The sequence below is a fragment of the Papio anubis genome, chromosome 9, assembly GCF_008728515.1.
Source record: "Papio anubis isolate 15944 chromosome 9, Panubis1.0, whole genome shotgun sequence".
Classification (NCBI taxonomy): domain Eukaryota; kingdom Metazoa; phylum Chordata; class Mammalia; order Primates; family Cercopithecidae; genus Papio; species Papio anubis.
The window spans coordinates 47160859-47181979 of NC_044984.1; the positions used below are offsets into that span (position 1 = coordinate 47160859).

Sequence of the window (21121 nt, forward strand, 5' to 3'; positions counted from 1 at the left end):
GGAAAGCGCCCCCAGGAGTGGCTGTTTCAGGAGGTCAGTGAGGCAAGGAAAAGGGGACTGAGGCCTCGCAGAGGGTGGAAACACTGCCGCCAAATCTCCAGGTCTTGGGCTGTCTACATGGGGAGAGGAGACTAGAGTGTCCTGGTCCTCCTCAAACCATGGGTGGCCACCATCTTCACTGCTTTTCTGGAGCTGGGGGTGTCCAGGCACTGAGAATGGTTCTGGATAGGGACAGAACCCAGGGCCTGGGAGCTGCTAAGTCTAGACATGATAGAGGACCCCATGGATTTTCTCTAGGGTGTGTATAGGGCACCATGGAGTGAGGAGGCCTGTGTGCAACGGGCTCGTGGTTTTTAACATGGCAAGTGACTTGCGAACCATTGGGGTGTGATGTGCCGGTTTTGTGTATGATTTGTATGGAGCCCTATTTCTTCCACAGGCCATTTGCAAATTATTTACATGTAATGTTTCTGTTTGTGTAATATTCTTCATTTCTGTTCCCAAACCTCCAGTCCCCAAAAGCTGCTCACCAGTTCCCCCTCAGCCTTATCACACTTTCCACAGAGCAGAGTAAATAATCCTGATTTCTGTAATCCATGAACAGAGTAGGTTTATTTTGAACAGAAGCCCAGACGCTCAGGGCAGAGGCCCTGGAGCCCCAGTGGGACAGGGCTTGGCAAGAGGGACTTCTGGGAGGTGGAGTCAGCCCACAACTCCTCTGTCTATGAGCTCCTGAGCCCAGGGCCTCCAAGTCAGCTGGGGCAGCCCCACATCACTGTCATATCAGACCTAAAGCAAGAGGAGCTAAAGGGAGGGGGAACAGGAAGGGGTGGCTATGTACAGAAGGGGTTGGGTGGCGGCGGGACTGATTCCATTGAGCAAATGATATCTGTTTTTGGTTTTCCATCTGTCCAGTAAACATTCCATATCCTTTTGCCCTTTGTTCTAGGCATTTGCCTGACATCACCTGCCAATGTGAGCTCAGGAAAGAGATTTACTCTCATAGTTTGAGTTCAACATACCTGAGACAGTAAATCTACTGCCCAAAGGCCACCGCTTGATTCTCTGTGCTGAGAGGACATTGGCAGGTCCTGACAGATCCTGAAATCGTGGCTCTTGACTTTGGAATTCAAAGTGGGATTTGGGGGTGTCTCCTTTTGATATTTGCAGTGGTGCATGTTTCAGGTGGTGTTAAAGGAAATTCACTCTTCTTAGGGGCATGAAAGCCTGAAGTAAGGGCAGTGTGGAGCCTGTGGTGGGAGAGGAGCTGGCTTTGTGAGGAAACTTCCATGGGATGATCCACAGAGCAGAACTGTGGTGTGTCCATTTGACCTTCTGGGGGTTATTGTCATTCTGGGGTTAGGAGCAATGCATTCTCTTTCTCTGCTGTCCCTCCCCACCATCCCGGCCTAGCTGAGGGTCTGCACACAGCTGAGTGGAAGGTGACTTATGAGGCAAAGGAGGGGTCCGAGGGGCAGCTCAGTTCCCAAGGAGGGAACACTGGAGGGGAATGTGGAGTCAATACAGGGAGGTGGGGTTTTGGAACATCCTTGTCTTTAGCTCTGATGGGAGTGTGACATCCAGGGCCATGGGGCTGGGGCCCTGTCTCCTGGATGTCTGGGACTGTGCTAACACTTGTGACTGGAGGAGCTACCCCCAGCCCCTAGTTTTGTGCTGGAGTTACGCTGGCTCCCACAGCTCAGTAGCCCCTGGGGCTCGCAGGGGACATACAGTTCACCAGTGCCCACGATGCTGCAGCCCCCACTACTCCTGAGGACGCCAGCGCTGAGGACAGGTGTGCTGACCCCACATGGCTCGTACAGGATGGCGCCTTTGGAGCTGCTCACCGCTGTGGGAACAGGAAGGGATGCTCAGGGCCCCACACGGTGTGGCTCTCAGTGTACTGCCCTGAAACCCCTCAGCCAGGCCGTTCTTCCCACCTGCTGCCACTCACCTCTATGGACACCCCATTCCAGCCTCCAGCTTCTGTGTCTCCCACCCTAGTCACACAAAGTACTTGCAAGGTCCCCATGCACCTCTCTCCTTTCCCTAGAGCCTGGGCGAGGCCAGGCTGGATTCAGCTTCACCCTTTCTCAGTTTCTACTAGTCCCTCCTTCCTGAGCTTGCTTCAAATCCTCTTCTTCTAGAAGAGCATCCTCTTGTCAGGGTGGTTCTTTGTGGCTTCTGGGCCCCGAAGCACTTGGACCATGTTGTTGCAAATCTGCTCCTAGTCTGACTCCCAAAATATTTGGATAGCCCTTTCCATCAGCCTGGGAGCTCACGGCAGACAGAGCTCTTCCTTTGGGGTAGGGGAGGCATCAGAGGTCTGGGAAGGGGTGGTGTGGACTGCCTGTATTGGAGTGATCAATCCCCAAGACCCCAGAGCCAGTGGGGCACGGCTCATCTACTTACAGATATTCACGGGCCCGATGCCTTCGCACAGCCTGGGGATGTGAAGAAAAAGAAGGTAACTACATCAAACAGATGCAGGTAAGTGCAGCATCTCCCGGCTCTTGCCCTTACTGTGGACCATGTGCTGCTGTGGGTTTTCAATGACTGGGGTGGGGGACGGGGTGAGAGACACTAGCAGCCGCCGCCAGAGGGCTGGGTGATGGTCACACCTGATGCCCATCTTTGACCCCTCCCAGAGGAGCTCACCTGTGCTCCTCGCCCTCCAGCAGGCGCCTGTAGGTGGCGATCTCGATGTCCAGGCCCAGCTTGGAGTTCATCACCTCCTGGTACTCCTTGAGCAGGCAGGCCATGTCCTGCTTGGCCTTCTGCAGAGCCTCCTCCAGCCCTGCCAGCTTGCACTTGGCATCGTTGAGAGCCGCCTCGCCCTGCTGCTCTGCCGCGGTTATGGCACCCTCAAGTTTGCAGCGCTGTGGGAGGGGCACAGAAAACATCACTGGGGGCCCTGGAGCCCCAAGCCAGACTTGCAGAAGAGCAGAGAGAACATGGGGGTGGCTACGTGCCAGGCTCACATTTGCTGCAAGCTTCATCCTAGGATTGCGACATCTGGTTCCTCCAGGGAACTGGGATGGGTTTTCTGTCTAAAATACCTCCAAGAGAGCTGGGATTTTCCTCTTAAGTATGCTGAGAATTTCTGTGGGGCTAATAGGTTTTAAATGCCTAGCTGGTCTTCCCTACCCCAGGAGAATGGAGTGGGTCCGATTTTATGAACAATTCAGAGTCACCTTGAATTTCAAGATCACAGAATCACAGTCTTTGGGTCTGAAGGGACCATGGAGAACATCTTTTCTATCCTTGCACCTAGTGAACCATCCTTGCTTTTCATCTTTGACATTGGTCACCTCGTTTCTGTTGGGGACCTGACTATTTCCCGTGGCTGCTCATCCTGCTGTGGGTCAGCCCTTTTGTGGAAAGGGCTTGCTTCTGCTTGAGCAAGGCAGCACAAGTTTATTCCCTCTTCAACAGCACTCACAGCAGGGACTGAACTCGCCCTGCACGGCACAGACTGGCAGTCAGCCTAGGATGCCTCTTGCAGCGAGGAGGTCCTCCCTGGCCTCACCTGGGCTTTGACATTCTCGATTTCTTGCTGCAGCCGCTGGATCAGCTTGTTCATTTCCAGGATCTCGTTCTTACGGTTGCGGAGGTTGTCACAGTGGTTCCCAGCTGTGACTCTTAGCTCCTCATACTGCCAGGACAGAGAAGTCAGAGCCGCAGGCACGGCAAGGTGGCATCTCCTAGCCTCCTTTCTCACTGTTCCCAGTCTTTTCTCCCATGACTTCCTAGTTCAGGTGCTCTCTGGTTCTCATACTGGTTCTGCTCCTTTACCTTCTTCCACTTCTTGGCAATTTTGGGGTCTTTTATGTGGGCTGCTCCTGATTCCCATCTCACCCCATCCCCGGTTCCAGGCTTGTTAGATTATTCTCCAGCCTCTGAGATCCCCTCCTCTGTTTAGCTGTTCTGTGTCTGGTCCTTTTCTCTGTCCCAGAGCCCAAGTTCGCCCGAGGGCTCTCTCCCTTTTAGATATGCCTCTGGATCTTGGAAGGGGTTTCTGTGCTCAGCCTGGGTTGCCTAACAGACCAAGGACTGCCCAGTGAGATGGGTCTGCCCATCAGGATGAAAACATTTGTATGTTTTCTCTAAAAACAATTAAAAAAATGCAATTTATGTCCTACCTTGAGGTAACACTTTTTAATAAAAACCTTTGCACTCTGAATCCAATTTCTGAATAGTGTGCACAGATTACATTTGTAAGTTTTAAAAAATTAGCTGATTTTAGATTTTTCTGATAGTGCGTGGGAGCATATTATATAGAAAATGCAAAACGAGAGATAAGCATATAATCACACTCATTGGCTCTTTTGTTATTTGGTTACAGTAGGAAAGTCTGCAGTTGCCCAATAAATATCCATTCTTCTCTTCTTAAAACAGAACTCCTGGCTGGGCACAGTGACTGGCACCTGTAATGCCAGCATTTTGGGAGGCCAAGGCAGGCAGATCATTTGAGGTCAAGAGTTCAAGACCAGCCTGACCAACCTGGCCAACATGGTGAAACTCCTTCGCTACTAAAAATACACAAATTAGTTGGGCATGGTGATGCATGCTTGTAATCCCAGCTACTTGGGAGGCTGAGGCGGGAGGATCACTTGAACCTGGGAGGCAGACCACTCACTGCACTCCAGCCTGGCAATAGAGCAAGACTCCATCTCAAAAAACAAACAAAAACAACAACAAACAAAAAACAAACAACAACAACAACAAAAACCCAGAACCAAAGAGAACCCTGCTTTTATTTAGGGTAACCATGAGCCCAGATAAGAGAATATTTCTCAGCTTTCCAATCAATGAGATCTATGGCCATGGCTGGGCAGGGCTTCTGGGTAAGCTCTCTAAAGGAGGGAATGACCCAGTTGGTTTTTTTCCCCTCTGTTCTCCTTGCTGCCTGGCATAAGCATGTAAGACTGGAGGTGCTGCAGCTGTCTTGGAACGTGAGGCCACCAAGAGGATGAAGCATGTATTACAGATGGCAGAATGGTGAGCTAGAAGGATCCTGGGTCCCTGATGATGTCACAGAACCTCTGTGTCATCCTGAGCAGTCTATTTTGTACTTCAAGCTACTTGAGAAAAAAGTAAAAATTCAATTTTAACTACTTTTTTTTTAGAATTTCTGATCCTGGTAGCCAAATGCAGTCCTTAACTAATAGAATTGTCTCTACAATTCTGACTTAGCAGGATGGGAAAATGAGGTGATTGTAATCCTGAACCCAACCTAGCTGATGGTGGTTGCCAGGGGCAACCAGAGGACGGGCCAGCCAGAGTGAAACCTGGCCGTGGGTGGGCCACAGACGGGTTCACCAGGAGCTGACTCCAGGTCAAGGTTTCATACTTCCAACCACCATGGAGCTCCAGAAAATAGGTAGAGCATCACTTTGGGCACTCCCTGGGTAGTGGCACCCACTGCCTTCAAAACAAAACCAAACGACTTAGCACAGCCCTGCAGGTATACTGTGACCTGGCCTCAAGACACCCCTCTAGCCCGGTCTCCACAGCACATGGCACTCCAGGCCCCTCGCTTTCTGCTGCTGTGTCCTAGCACCCGCTGCTCAGCCTGGCACACTCTCCCCCCATCTGCCCATTGAATCTTATTTGTCCTTCAAGATTAGATCAAATGACAACACCTTTGCCTTTGCAGACACAATTTGTTCCCTCTGTCATCAAACTCCCTTTACCTGCTGCTCCACCTTTGCAATCACTTCCTGCTAGCTGATGTTTTGGTTTGGGAAGCGCATCTTTGCTGGCCACCCTCCCTACCCTTCCCCTGGCTTATTTTCTTCCTAGCACTTGGTATCACCATCTAACAAACATGCACTGCACTTACGTGCCTTGTTCATCATCCATCCCCCTGCCCCTTCAACCCCACCCTGGCCCCCAACTTGTCTCTGGAATGAAAGCGACATGAAGGCAAGGACTAGTGTCTATTCTGTTCCCTGCTGTGTCTCCAGCTTCTAGAACTGTGCTTGGCACGTGGTGGATGCTGAACACACAGTGTTGAATGAGTGGGCCAATGAGTGCTTGCATGCTTGGTGCCTTCCAGAGGCAGGGCGAGAGGGGGTGAGCCGATGATATTTGTTAAATCTAATTACCCTTAGGGCCCCCCTGCCCTCCAAGCAAGCCCCTAGTTATTAAGTCTGAGGCCATCTTAATCACTGTTTCTGCTCTACCATTAGTGGCCACCCCATGCCACCAGCCTCCTCCCACGCCTCGAAACTTAGAGCCCTCTTTGCCATTACCACCAATTAGTATTTATTGAATGCTGCCTACAGGAGCACTTCCGGTGAGTCTTCAGGTACAAACAGCCAGGCGCTCTGGCACCCTGATGACAGGCCTGGGTTGTTCGGGGAAGGAGGGGTCCCTCCCACATGCTCTGCAGGGATGTGGCCTGGGGCCTTGCAGAAACAAAGCAGTTGGGCTTTATGGGATTCCCTGTGTCTGTGGCATGGCGCGGCTCTCATTAACTCCTCACCCACTTCTGCGGGGAAGGAGTCTGGGGGTCCTCCCCTCTCCTGTCTCTTTGTCACCTCTCCAGTCTCCCTGCCCCCACCCCCCGGGCCTCACCCGGCACTGGTACCAGGCCTCTGCTTCGGCTTTGCTGCGGCTGGCAATGTCGTCATACTGCGCCTTGATCTCAGCAACGATGCCGTCCACGTCCAGCTCCCGGCTGTTGTCCATCTTCACAATGACCGAGGTCTCAGAGATCTGAGACTGGAGCAGGCAGATTTCCTGTGGGGAGGGCCCAGGTGAGAAGGAGTGAGCTCTCTGAGCTTCCAGGGGAGAACCAGTTCTGAAGGGGAGAACCAGTTCTGACCTTCCCAGAGCAGAGTGCATAGAACTCTGCTATGGCTGTTCTGGGCTTCAGTCACCAACTGACTCCTTGTCCTCACCCTCTGGTTGCCCAGAGCTTGGTGGAGACTTTCCCAGAGGGGCCTGTGAGCCATGGCCTGGATGATCCAACTTCTGTGGTTCTCACTGCCTGAGAACTATCTCTCCAGTGTGGACCTCTTCTCATGCTTGCCCTGAAATGTACCCACTGGGCGGCCACTCTGCTGCCCTCTCGCTCCCTTGGCTCCAGCCCAGACTAACCACCCAAGGGCAGGGCTGTGGGTACCTCCTCATACAGGCCTTTCAGGAAGTCGATCTCCTGCACGAGTGCCTCTGCGTTGGTCTCCAGGTCAGCCTTCATCAGGAAGGCTGTGTCCACATCCTGCAGCAGAGCAGGGACAGAATGTGACCTGGCTGGGCCACCTCACAGGCAAGCTGGTGGCAGGGGGAAGGTGTGGGGCTCACCTTTCCTGACAGACCCCCCACGGGCAGTGAAGGGGTTATGGAGCCAAGGTGGGAAAAAGGGGTCCCTAGTCCCGGGACCCCAGGCCTGGCTTCCTGATGGGAAAGGACCTGAAGGGGGTGGGGCTTAAATGAGCCTTGGCAACAGGCTCTCAGAGCCCGCTTTGCAGAGTCTGGGCCTGGAAATACCTGGCTATCTGTCTGAGGAACCATCGCGATTGTTGTCATGTTTGGGGGCTTGCAGCACAGCTTTTGAGCTTTTGTTTTGATTTGGCATTGGCGTCTGTCCCCTCTCCAGCTGCTCGGGCAGGGGTAGACATGACTTTAACCCAGCTTGGGCCTGTATGAGTCGGGAAGTGGAGGCCAGGCCAATGGCTGGCCTTTTGCAAGGGGACAAGGTCGGGGGAGAGGAGGCTGGCCTTCCTCATTCTCAGGGTTAGTGGGGTTGGCACAGGAGTCCGAGGGGCGAGAAACCCTTTTTCAGGGTGGGTGGGCTGCAGACACGTTTGGACTCAGTTCAGGGCTAGGTGGCCTGGGGCAAGGCAGTCCAGCTCAGGTGCTCTGCTTGTCTGAGCATCCTCCTCACCTTCTTCAAGGCAACAAACTCATTCTCGACACAGGGACGCAGGGAGAGCTCTTCTTCATATCTGATGGAAAGGGCAGGAAAAAAATGCTTTAGTCAGGCTTGTGGATTTTGGAAGAGATCTTGGCATTAGGCCTTTGGGGGTGACTCTGCCTGTCACTGACTGAATGCCCTGGGGAGTGCCCAGGTCCAGCCCTGTCTTGGCACCTCTAGCTCCTCCACCTACTTGAGATGGGTGAGTAGCCACTTTTCAAGCTTACTCTTCTCCCCATTCCTCAGGAGCCTGTTCCCGCGATGAGTCCTCCTCTGGGAAGTCCTCCTTAAAGCTACCTTCATTCTATCTTGCTGCCGAGGAGGTTCACTTCACCTAGTGGCCTCCCCTGGGAAGGTGGAAGAAGGCTGTGCTGCTGGCCTGGCTGTTTTTTCTGAGTCACTGGAATTCCCAGCTGACCCGTGCATCCTCCTCGTTGGGAGGGTTCAGAGCCTGGCCTCTACCTGTGGTCCATTTGCAGAGGTAGCAATTATCCATTTTACCAGACCCACAGAGACAGCCAGGCTATTTGCTCAAGCTCCTTGGGGCTCCCCAGCCCACTCATCATTCTCCTAAGGCAGAGGGAATTGGTCAGGGGGTTCAGTTTGATGAGCGGCATCAATCTATTAAAAGCTTCTCTGCTTCATCATGCCCATCTCTCTTTTTTTCCTAGCAGAACTGCTGCAGCACTGGCCCTGGACTCTGGAGCCTAGTCCCCTGGGTTTGAATCCTGGCTCTGTCCTATGCAAGCTGTAGGCAAGTTGAGTAAGTGAATTGGCCTTTCTGCCTCATCATGCACAGCTTCATCATCCATAGATAACACTATGTTTTGCCTCACAGGGCTGTTGTGGGCTAACATGTCATATGCATTAATACCTGAAGAGCACTAGGACAGTGCCTGGCACAGGCTCTGTACTGTGAAAGTGTTTGCTATTATTCTTAAAATACCAGTTTGATCTCATCCTTCTCCGATTGTCTCATGTTTAAAAGTCAAAGTTCTCATCTTGAGCTGCAAATCCTGTCTCTTAATCTCACCTTGCTACTCACTCCTCAAGAAAGGCATTGCTTCTGCTGAGAGGCTGGCCTCCACCCCTCCTACAGCCTCACTGCATCTCACCTGTCACAGTCTGCTAGAGTTGCCCCCTTCACTTGGCACGCCCTGCCTCTTCCTTATCACCCATTCCTGTCCTTTCCCCATTTCCAAAATGGAGGATAATGCCATTGGAATGAGCCATTATCCTGCAAGGGCCAGAGCAAATGGCACCTCCTCCAGGAAGGCTTCCTGGACTCCTGTTTCCTCCCTTTCTTGGGATTTCTCCCCCTTCTTCTCTGTTTGTGTGTAGGTGCAGGTGGTCTGTGCACACTGGACTGGGAAAGAGCTAGCCTTTTTTCTTTCCATAGCACCCACACTTTTTAGCACAGTGTCTGGCATTGAGTAGGCATGTGGTTGACACCTGCAGTGAGTGTCCCCAATGTGGTTCCACTCCACTGACCCAAACCCTTATGACCTGTTGCTCTCAGTATATTTGCCGTGTTTCTCCTCAATAAAAAGACACCTGTTTCAACTCGCCTGCCTCTAACATGCACTCCCATAGGACACTGGACTGTCACGAGGCACTGGATTCTCATGGGGCACTGGACTCCCATGGGGCACTGGATTCCCATGGGGCACTGGGCCCAGGACCTGGTGAGACAATTTATCTGGGCCTCAGCCTCTTGCAAGCACTTAATTACCATATGCTTATCAACCACCTACTCCAAGTTGTGAATCAGACCTGGAGCTCATCCTCAGGGGGAGCAAGTGTAGCAGAAGAGAAAACAGGAACCACAAAGAACTGGGAAGTGAGGCAGAAGGAGCTAGAGCCTGATATGCAGGGAAGGGGCAGAAGGGCTCTGCAGGAAGCCGGAGTTGGGGTGAGAGAAAAGGTGGGCTGTGGTAGCTTGGACGTGGTGCAGAGAGATGCTGAAAGGGGTGTGCCAGGCAGGAGGAGCAGCAGGAACAAAAGCCAGGAAGGAAGAGCACTGGGGATCTGTCTATGGAACAGGAAGTAGTTCAGGATCTGCAAAGGCAGAACAGGCGGTTTCAGCCGAAACCTGGAACTCCAGAAGCCACACATGAGAGAGCTTGTTTTACAGAGAGAGAGAGAGAGAGTTCCTGAGGGCCTTATTTAGGTGGAGTAGTGGGGAGGAAGATTGCAATACACAGTCTCAGAGCTCCCACCGTGTGCCAAGTGGGGTGCCCTGCTGACAGGATCCCACCTAACTGTTCTGCCACCCAATGAACTAGGTTTAGGCTCCCCATTTTATAATTGGAACCGGCCTGGACTGTTTCTGTCCCTTGCCCCAGGTCCCCCAGTAGGGTGAAAGCAGCACTGACTCACTTTTTCTTGTAGCCCTCCAGTGCATCCTGGAGGCTGCAGAGCTCTGACTCTAGCCTCACGCGGTCCCCAGACACACAATCCAGCTGCCGCCGAAGGGCGCTGATATAGCCCTCGAAGATGGGCTCGATGTTGGTCTGGCAGCACCTCTGCTGCTGCATGAAGTTCCACTTGGTCTCCAGCAGCTTGTTCTTCTGCTCCAGGTAACGGACCTGCAGCCAAGAGTGGAATGTCAACAGGCAGCAGAGATCCTGGGGACCATGGCTTAGAGAGGGCAATGGAATGAGTTTGTGCTCTCTCTCCCAACACATGGCTACCACTGCACTGGTTTTGCAAAAATCAGGGTCTCTGCATAGACTGGCATCTGAGGGTATGTTTCTCTGTGTCTCCCCTGCCTGGGGGAGCCTAGTGGACCCCTACCTTCCACTCAGAGGTTGTGTGTTGTAGTGGACAGCACTTCTCCAAGAGGCCTGGGCAATGCCTGTTTCAGCACTGCCTGCCTGCCTGTCTCTATCCTCATGACCTTGACTGAGACATCCTGTCCCTTCAAGCCTTGCTTTGCTTCCCAAAGCTCCTACTTGGGACAGTGTATGGGAAGAGACTCTGTTAACTTCACACTAATGTCAGAGGATGTGAAGATTGGGGATCAAGGCTTTCCTTTATGACAGCCTAGGGAACTCAGGGGAAAAGTCAGATCAAGGAGCTCTAAGCTCTTTTCACTTACTGTGCTGCATCCTACATGGCTGTATCTGAAAAAAAGTCCAGGTCACAGTAACGTGGATAGCTGCTGGCCACCTCCTCCCGTTTCATGAGGTAGAAACTGAGATTAGGAGTTGAGTAAGTTGACCATGGCCACCCGGCTGGACATTGACAAAGGGAACGTCTTTGCTCTGGAATTTTCTATATTGTGCATTGTCTGTCAAGAAAACTGCAGAAGTAGCATTGCCTTACTTCTGGTCAGTGGCTACATCAACAGGAGGCGCCCAGCCTAACAGAAGGTGGTGTGATGTTTTTGCTAATCAGGGCCCATTTGTTGGAATAAGTTTATAGCCAGAACTTAATAAGCTTTAGAAATAAAACTGTGAGTTTGACTAAACAAGTTCCTCTGTGAAGCACTTTGGCATATATTACCTCCCCTAATCTCCCGCCGTCACTCCTCCCCTTCCTCACTGGGCAGCATCGTCCAGAGGCCAAGAGGTGAATGGCTTGCACAGGGATTCCGGGTATAGGAGGAGAGTCAACGCCAGTGGCCAGGGCTCCTGACCTCCGGCCCAGGACTCTTACCCCTAAACCTTGGGGTCACCAGAAACACGAGCTCAAACTGTGGAATGAATCCTGACACCAAGAGCCTCCCTGGGGCTTGGGATGGGCCCAGGGGCTGCTGAGGGATGGCAGGCCAGTTCAGCACCTTCTGAAGTCACGCCTTCCTAGCAGCCTTTCAGTGGCTCTGGGGTTGACAGATGTCAGACTTTCGTGACCGTCACCTTGCGCCTCTAGCTCTGACTGTCCGCTTTCCTTTCATCCCAGGCCTAAACTGATGGGAAATTCTGGGGTCACAGTGCCCATCCTCACCTTCGGCCTCAAGGGTTGTGACCCAGCTCAGGCACACAGAAGACAGTTCTACTGTTAAAGCCTCATCAGGAAGGGCATTCATTTCTCTGCCTCTCTGATCATTCCTTTCAGTATTGCTTTGGAAGTTCCTCTTACAGTCTGACCTCAGGCAACCTTGGCGATTGGTGATTTTGTCAGATAATATTCAGGGAAAGAGGATATATTTTTAAAAAGACAAGGAAGCAGAAATGTTTAGTGTGGAGTCTGATCTAACTGGCTTTCAAAGGCTGGTGGTCATGGAATGTGAGAGAGGCCACTGGACAAACTGAGGCTTCCTCAATGTCAGTCTCCTCCTCCTGGTTCCCTTGGACCAGAATGAGACCAGACCCCAGATCTGCAGTGGGTCATCCCATGGCCCTGGGCCACTGCCCCCTTACCTTGTTGATGAAAGATGCGAAGCGGTTATTGAGGCACTTGATCTGCTCCTTCTCATCCCTCTTTACCCTCTGCACGGTGGGGTCGATGTCCAGTGCCAGTGGGACCAGCAGGCTCTCATTGATGGTGACAGGGGTGATGCAGGCAGAAGGCCCACAGGTGGCCCCCAGTCGGTACCCGAAGCCAGGCAGGGTACCTCCACACCTGGAGGCTACCCGGGGCCTCCCAAAGCCCACATTGCACAGGCTCCGTGAGCTGAGGCAGCCCAGAGCTCGGAGGCCCCCACCACCCCCGGGCCGGCATGGCCCCTTGCTCACTGCATAGTGAGTGACCATCCGGGGCATGACAGCCGAGTATGAGCTGAAACTCTGACCGCCACACCTGGAGCCTGGCTGGAAGGAGTGGTACGACATGGCAGGAGAGAGAGGCAGAGAAATGGGGCCCTGGAGGAAAGAACAGGGGGCAGGATGATAAAGTCATGGCTCAGCTTCCCCCCTTTTATCTGGTAGGGGGATGGAGGGCTGAACTGGGCCAAACCCCAAATCACCATTAAACTAGGTTTATGAGCTTGGGATATTGGCAGCGCTAAGTAGCAAGGTGGATAATTAGGGTAGCGAAGAGCAAAGAGAAGGGGCCAATGGTCAGTGCTGGTGGGCCCTATAAAAATCCTATTTGTCCTCCTTCCTTGATTGTGGGGGTGATGAAAGGGGCCAACCAGACAGATATGTTCCACGTATCCAGTGGCTCAGCCTCAAGGAAAGAGAGAGTTGGGACTATGTCATTTCATAGGAGGGAGGTGTGCCTTGAATTATACACCCCGGCTTCCGTGGGATTACAGGGCAAGTCCCATACACTTAAGGATGCTCTGGCTATGTCCCCAAGGCTGCTTCTAGTCTTTTTTGCAGATCCTTCCAACCCAAGTGCCCTCTGTGGGCTCCTAGATGAGTCAGGAAGTTCCCAGGAGGAAGGCTTTTGGGGTGGGAGAAGCCTCCCTACAACAGGCCAGACTTTAACCCTCCTGAGCTCTAGCTCAGTGACCCACTGTCCCATGGGGGTCTTGAAGGTAGACAGGCTCCAGGCATAGATACTTCTCTACAGGGCCCATCAGTCCACAAAGGCTGTAGGGAACTCGAGAGGAGAGGCCTGGTGCTTGAGAAGGGCAGAGGAAGGGACGCTCTCCCCAACGCTTCTGGGGTCCCCAAAAGGCATGATTTCAGCATCAGGTCTCAGCTTCCATGTGGCTGTTCCTTTCCCCTTCTGCCCAACCCAGCCTGAGTGCCCCTGAGGTCAACAGAGCCAGCTTTGGCCTGAGAATGTCTCTGGGGAGAGTTGTTGCCTTTGGGAACTTTCAGGTGGATGTGGGATTCAGGGATTCAGGCTTTCTTTCCAGCAGCAGGTCACAGACACAGATCTTTGGAGATGTCTGAAGTCCCCGCCTCACTTTCTTTCCTCCTCCTTTCCATCAATTTCATCAGTGAAACTTTTGCCGTGGCCAACTGGCCTTTGCCTTCCACACTGAGACTCATTACTAGGCCAAAATCAAGCCAATAATAATAATAACAACAACAATAAACATTTATTGGGCGTTTACCATGTGCTGGGACCACTCCGTACTCTTTACATCCATGGTCTCATTTAATTCCCTGACCACACCGTGAGTTAGTTACTAAGCCACAGACAGGAAAATGGGGAGCAGAGCAGTTAAGAGCAGCATCCCCAAGTCACACAGCTTGTGGCCGATCAGCTGGGAGTCCATCCTGTTCCTTCTGACTTCACCCTGCTGTGCTGTTCCAGAGCAGGGAAGTCCTGGTGAGGAATTGGGAATCTGCTGCCCATAACACATTCTGTCGTCCCTCTCCCTCAACCTTCCAACCTGTGGATTAGGACACTGGGACTCAAAGGTTTCTTGAGCCTCGGAAATTCTCAGTCTCACTGTGACATTTCACACTCCCTGTCCCCTTTTTCATAGTCCTGACTGTGGGCCCCAGAGTAGTGGAGAGGGGAGGGGTGCAAGGCGAGACCACAGGCCACGATGGGAGGCAGAGGGTTGGGTGAGGGGGTTCAATTGCAGGGTGTCAGGGGAAGAAGACCACACTCTGCCCTGGACTGAGTCCACAGAGAGGGCCCAGGATGGTGTGAATGTTGATGGAGACACTCAGAGGTCACACCAGAGAGCAGACTCACACTAGGGCGGGTGAGGGAGACAGTGGGCAGCGCTGGAGGGCAGGGGTCGCTGCAGCAGTGGACACAGCAGAGTCTCCCCACCATGTCCAGGCCAGAGGAGGACTTCAGTGAGCATGTTGGGTTCCTCGAGCCCAGGACCAGAGCTCAGGAGCAGTGGCCAGGGTGGTTCCTTGGATTCATTGTGGGTGGAAGGCAACTGTTCCCTGAGCCCCCCGAGTCCAGGGTTGCCCTCTGAGTGTGAGCTAGGACAGGACTCAGTCAAGACCTAGAGAGCTTGGTGGCATTTTATGAAAGTGGGTTCAGGAACTAGGGGGCATAAGGGAACAGGCAGTTGAGAAGGCTGTGATTTTCTTCGGAAGCAGTGAACTCCATCTTCACTTTGGCAGTGCAGTAGACAATCTCTATCTGCCTTTGGAATGTGTTTTGGCAGGTGTTGGGGGGGGGTTGATAACTTTTCAAATTAAATACAGAAACCACCCTGTGAAGGCCTCAAAAAAGAACCCCATGCCTACCCCATCCCCATTTCCAAGCCACCTCCTCCTGTGTCCTTCTGGGGCTCAGCAATGTGTCCCCTCAGAGTGAGGAAAAACACCAAAGAAAGAGCCACCTCTCCTCTGAGTGCACTAGCCTGGGCCTCTGCTGTGGGGCAGGGAATGTGGTGTCCTGGCTTAAGGAGCTTCAGTGTCAGCCACGACTGAAGACATGGAACAGAGATGTTCAGAGACAGGGAGATGGAAAAAGGGAGGTCGGAAGAGAAAGAGCAGGCAATATTGATAGATTGTCAAACGGAAAGAGTGGGAGAGGAAGAAGGGTGAAAAATACAGGACAGGAGGAGAAAAGGGGATTGAGAGAGAGGAGGTGCGGGGGGCGGCAGTGGGGAGAGGTGAGTAGAAAAAGAAGTGAGGGTGAAAGGTGAAAAAGGCAAGGTTAAAAGGAAGGAAAACTTTCCAGAAGAGAGATGTGGCTAGCACAAGAGAAGAGGAATAGTCCTGAGCCTGGAGGATTATTTTGCAGGGATCTCACAGGGCAGTTCTTAATGCAGGAGAATTAAAATAGGCTTTTCATGGTGTATTTCTTGCAAACGTTTTGGGCTGAGCTGCCTTCCCACACCCTCCCATAAACCTGCTTCCCTCCCACCCCTCTGTCATTGGGGCATTTCTGTTTAGGAACAGCAAGTCTAATATTGACTTAAATAAAGCAGACTTGAAAGAAATTTGGCTGTGAACTCTCATTCATTGCAGCTCTGGGCCACGGAGGGCTTTTGAGTTCTTGACAACATCATTCCATTCTATTATGAATAAACAAGAGTTGATCATATTTTGAAGGGTGTTGATTTCTCACTCAAATATTCTGCTGGTGGGAGTTGTCAGGGGACTTGACTGGGGCCAGGGCAGGGGGAAGAAAGGAGGTGAGGAGGTGGTGTGTGTGGCAGGGTTTGCAAGACGTGTCCTGGCCTGAGCGGGAAAAGTGTTCTATCTGCAATGAGAAATGTGCGTGGAAACTTGGGCCTGCACTGCACTCGACCTCTCTAGGGCACCAAGGTCAGTTCTGAGGTCCTGGGAAGTACTGCATAAGAGGCCTTGTCTTGTGGTTGCTGTGAGTCTGGCTCAGACAGGAGGGGGAAGACCCTACTGCACCCCCTACTCTGGAAGTTTCTTAAGGGCAAAGTGCTAGCCCAGGTCCTGGCACAGAGCAGTTGAGTCAACGTTGGTTGGAATGGATGCCTGTGGACCCTGCAGGGCTCTGAGATGGGGAGCGGGTGGGGTACCTCTGTGGGGACCTTCTGGAGGCAGAGGGATGGACAGGATGACCTCACAAGCCACTTCCTGCTCCCTGTGCCTCCTGCTGTTGATTTTGTGTGTAGGATGTCAGCAAAGCATCAAACCTTGGGACTGGGAAGCTTGAGGGCTTGAGGGGGGTGGCAGCGGAGGCAGGTGGGGTGTGTGGCTCCCATGACTTCCTCGTGGACCATCTCTTGGAGACAATGAATATGTTGGAGCTGCTGTGACTGCTGGTGGAACTGATGCCACTGCTCCTGTTGTTGTGGCAGAGGCCACTACTGCGGCCACCCCCACCCACACAGAGGATGCTGCCCCCACTGGAACCTGTGCCCCCAAAGGAAGAGACCTCAGCTGTGGAGAGGGCACAGGGTATGTTGGCAGGCTTTTCCCATTTCCCATGACGCCTTTCCTGGGTGTCATCCCCATGCCTGCTCCCCTCCCGCAGTGCCTTGTTCCAGGCAACCCTCCCTCCCCTGAGAGCCTCGGGGAACACCTGAGCCAGTGTGAGACAGGGTGGGCATGGACTCACTACCCTATCACACACTACCTCCTCATGAACCTCTGCAGAGGACATCGCCATGCTCAAGGCACATTCACAGCTGTGACCATGTGGATCTCAATGGGGCTGAGGGGACACTATTACTACAATCACTCCCATTTTGTAGAGGAGAAAATGAGGTGCAGAGATCAAGTGGCATACCCAAGTCCATGCCCACCAGAAGCCAAGGCTTTTAGCTCCTGTGCTCAGTTCATTCCCTTGTCTTGTAGGAGGCTCTCACATTGGATGGAAGAGGAGGCCTTGTATTCTGGAAGGGAGCCATAGACACCTGTGTTGAAAGAGGCCTGAAGGCCACCTGGACAAGCCTCCCCCAGTACCAGAATCCCTCAATGACATTGCCAAGATGCAATTGTTCAGCTTCTGCTTCAATATTTTCAGCAACAGGAGCTCCCTACTTGGATACATCTTTGCAAACCAGGTAAACATTTGGAAATGTCTCATTGATTTCCCCTCTTGGCGTCTGTTTTTCCTGGTGAGGCATTCCTGCCTCTCTGATGAGTTGGTTCCAGGCTCTTCCCAATCCTGGCAGGTCAACCTCTGTAATGTGATCTGACCCACACGGGTCTTAAGGGGATTCTACTCCCATGACCAGGAGTCAGTGCTCCCATTAATGCTGCCTACGATGCTGAGCTTTTATACACAGCCCCAGAGCCCTGGTGGGTCACTCTGTGAGGTCATTCCTGCTCTCCCTCCTGTGAGTTGAGGCCATGCCAGATCAGTCACTGTTGTATTTGTTGAATTAATATGCTTCAATTCTAAATATAGGTCTTTACAGTTAATCTGTTTAATAGCCTCTCGTTATTTGTGTTAGTTTGAGTTCCTGACAGCACTAGCTGAGAAATCAGGCATTCAGACTGGGGACCCACGATTGTTTGAATAGTCTTGTCCCATCACTGGGATCTTCTGGGACCAGCCCTGGGGGTGAGGGGTCACCTGCAGATTAATCTCCACAGTTTTTGTGGAGATTAGGCCAGAGTGGGGATTAAGTTGTTGAGTTCCTTAGTGACATGGAATGTGCCCCTTTTGAGTTCTCTCGACTTCACAGGGAAGAAGGGAACAAAAAGAGTCTCCGTAGAGCCTCCAAAAGGGTCTTCACGACATCCCTGCCCCTACCTGTTCATCTTTGATCCACCAGACCCTCATGAGTGATGCTCTCAGCTTCCATTGTGCCCCCTACTTTTCTACCATTCCAAGACATTGACTCACAGGTGCTCACGGCTCTGACATCTTCAGTGAGTCTGTGACCACTGGGCAGAGAAAGAGACATTTTGTTTACTCAGAGGTTAAGGGGCCCTGAGTTCTTCGTATTTAAAGTTATCAGCACAGAGTGTTTACATGTATCAGGCACTGTGCTTGGCAAACTCTCCCCTCAGCTCGTTAGCCTTGGGAAGCTCATGTGCACCTGTGAGGGAAATCCAGGAGAGAGAGCAAGCCACAAATACAGAGAGAAATGAGAAGAGGCAGCTGTGGCAGAGAGGTAGTGCGAGACTGTCAGCTTGTCGGGCAATTCCAGAGTCCCTGAGGCTTGTCCCAAGCATGGTTGCATTTGTTACAGGACTTGGGAGGAAAGGGTCTTGCTTAGAGTCCTTTCCTTGACTCCTTTGACCCTCACCCCTGCCCTGGGTCCAACAGCTGCAGGATGCAGTAAGATCCTCTATGAACTTTAGGTTGAAAATATGAAAGAATTCCCTGAAGTGGATTTAATGCAAAGGAGGTTGGAGCTTCATCATCTTTAAAAATAAGATTGATTTCTGTCCCCCTTGGATAATTTGAGACTTAGCCAGAATGGAGAAAATGATGTTCTGAGGTCCTTTTCTTTTCTTTTCTTTTCTTTTTTGAGACGGAGTTTTGCTCTGTCTCCCAGGTTGGAGTGCACTGGCATGATCTCGGCTCACTGCAACCCCCACCTCCCAGGTTCAAGCTATTCTCCTGCCTCAGCCTCCTGAGTAGCTGGGATTATAGGTGTGCACAACCACGCCCCACTAATTTCTGTATTTTTAGCGGAGATGGGGTTTCACCCTGTTGGTCAGGCTAGTCTCGAACTCCTGACCTCAGGTGATCTGCCCACCTCGGCCTCCCAAAGTGCTGGGATTACAGGTGTGAGCCACTGCACCCAGCCCTCTGAGGTTCTTTCCAATGCCGAGCTTTTCTGGATTGAGAGTAAGTAAAGCAAACTAAGGTTTTGCCATTTACTCCTCCAGAAGAAAGTGCCTTTTTCACATCCTTCAATCCAATCAAGTTGACAATATTAACCATTGCACTAGGTGAATGCGTATTTATATTCCTGGAAGACCACTCATCTGGGAGGCTCCTCTCTGCAGGAGCTGAGTGAGGCCCAGGTACAAGTCCACCTGGAGGCAAGAGCATGGATGGGAGGACACCTGGGAACTCAGCCCCCTACCTGCTTCTACAAGTTATCAATCTCATAGTGCAGCCTCTGCATTAACAGTTCAGCTCAGAGATCTCCATCTTGGTGGTGTGGAGTTCATCCTGTGCAGGCTAGCAGAGTGCTGTAGCTCCTTGTACTAGGAGGGAGGAGAAGCAGACCTTGGATGGGGGATGCGTGCAGTGGGCAGGGACAGCCAGGCCAGGGAAGAGAAGGCTGTGGCTTCCCATAGCCCCATAGGGTTTCATGTGTGTCTGACAGCCTCCCTGCTGGGCCGCCTCTGGCCCAATCAAATTCATCTGCATTTTCTCTTGGCTCTGTCCCTCACTTTCTATGCCCACTGGCTTCACCCTACAGCTGGACAGCTGTGACTGTGCTCTTTCCCTTCTTCCTGTACCTGGTCTTTCTTCCCTCTCCCTTGACACCATGTATCTCACCCTCCCAGACTCAGTATCATGCAGGGTGCCAATCACTTTTCCTTTGTTTGTATTTTCCTCAGCATTGCAACTTATCATCCCAATGACTCCCAGGGCAGAATGTTTGCTCTCATCTGGAAAATCCCATTCTGTGGCTTAGATCAAGCCTTTGTCCTCCAGCTCCTGGGCCCCAGACAGTTTCTCCTTTCTTCTCTGGATCCTGAAGCCTCCTCCACAAGGAGTTAAACTTTTCTCTTGTCCCCACCCTCCCTCTCTCTTCCTCCTGTTGGCACTGATGGCTGAAACTGTCCAGCTGTCCCTTGTCTTTCTGATACAGGGCATTGGAGATGTTTCCATCTTACTCTTGGCAGAGGGACTGACCACCTCTTGCCTTTAACTGGCTGTTCCCCAGGTCCTGACATGCTTCCCCCAGGTAACATAGGGTGAGCCCCAAGCTGAACTTAAATTCCTTGACCCTATCAGACTGGGACATCTGAGAGGACATGGCTCTTAACTTGTTTGCCTTTGAAATCTCAGTTTTTTTGTGCTTGTTTAATGAACTTGACCTTGATGTCTCACTTTGGTTTAGTACCAGAACTCAGCCTCGGCCCTGCTGTTGTTGGCAATGTCTTCATGCTGGGCTTTGACTTCAATGATGATGCTATTCAGGTCCAAGTTGCAGTTGTTGTCCATCAACAGGAGGACCACAGGGGTTTCAGAGATCTGGGCCTGAAGCTGAGCCAGCTTTTGTGGTTGGGTTCAAATGAGAGAGCTGAGGCAGAGTGTGCATGTGCATGTGTGCATGTGTGTATGTGTGTATGTGTGCATGTGTATCCGTGTATGCATGCATGTGCATGTATGTGTGTGCATGCATGTGGGTGTGTGAGTATGTGTATGCATGTGTGTGTGTGAGGGGGCATGTTTTTGGAGGCTGTGACCTGCCCCCTAGAACAGACCTTGGCATTGAGGGTCTTGCACGGTTGGGATGGAGTGGCCTGTGTAGGCTGAAAGGGCTGGGAAAAACATTAGGGAGGTTGTTGAGTTTATAGCTGTTCTTTGTCATCAGCTCATCTGTGTGGAGGGAGCAGCAGCACATGTAACTCTAGCCAGAGTTCTCCAGAAGCCACTCCTTTTGTCACAGGAGCACACCATGTTGTGACCTGTCAGTATCACAGATGTCTCATGTTCTGAGAAAACACAGCCCTTCACACCAAATAAAGAAAATACCTTGTGAAAGAAAACTGAGTCAGAAGGAGCCAGAAAACTTGGCTACTTTCCAGTTGTGTTTCCCAATTTGGCTCCTCCCTGCTCCTCAGGGATAGGATGAGAAATGGAAATCAGCTGGAAATTGCAGAAAGGGCACCCAACTGACAAATTCAAATCTTGTATCTGCCAATCACTTTTAAATAGCGTCCTGGATCTCAGCAAAGCTGATCATAATACTGGCCTTGTATTAATTCTTGAAGATTAAATGACATCCAGATAAGATGGTCTTGAAACAGTAAACCC

At 51.9% G+C, this 21121-nt stretch overlaps 1 protein-coding gene across 1 annotated transcript; it reads right to left on the reverse strand.

Annotated features, from left to right (window-relative positions):
* Positions 1-578: 578 nt before the first annotated feature.
* Positions 579-15492, reverse strand: KRT82 (keratin 82). Its single transcript, XM_003906420.4, has 9 exons — positions 12289-15492; positions 10304-10512; positions 7895-7955; positions 7133-7228; positions 6583-6747; positions 3530-3655; positions 2659-2879; positions 2413-2444; positions 579-1849 (listed from the first exon to the last, which is right to left on the reverse strand). Exons 1-9 carry the CDS (start codon positions 12697-12699, stop codon positions 1629-1631), a joined length of 1542 nt encoding a protein of 513 aa, XP_003906469.3. The 5' UTR covers positions 12700-15492; the 3' UTR covers positions 579-1628.
* Between the last annotated feature and the right edge of the window lie 5629 nt (positions 15493-21121).

Bases quoted from the DNA above. Each gene is read 5' to 3' on its own strand.
- KRT82 (XM_003906420.4), bottom strand. From the start codon at position 12,699: ATGTCGTACCACTCCTTCCAGCCAGGCTCCAGGTGTGGCGGTCAGAGT. The intron at 10,513-12,288 runs GTAAGGGGGCAG...TCTTGGCTGCAG, and splicing joins TCGCATCTTTCATCAACAAG to GTCCGTTACCTGGAGCAGAA. The intron at 2,445-2,658 runs GTGAGCTCCTCT...TCACATCCCCAG, and splicing joins CTGGAGGGCGAGGAGCACAG to GCTGTGCGAAGGCATCGGGC.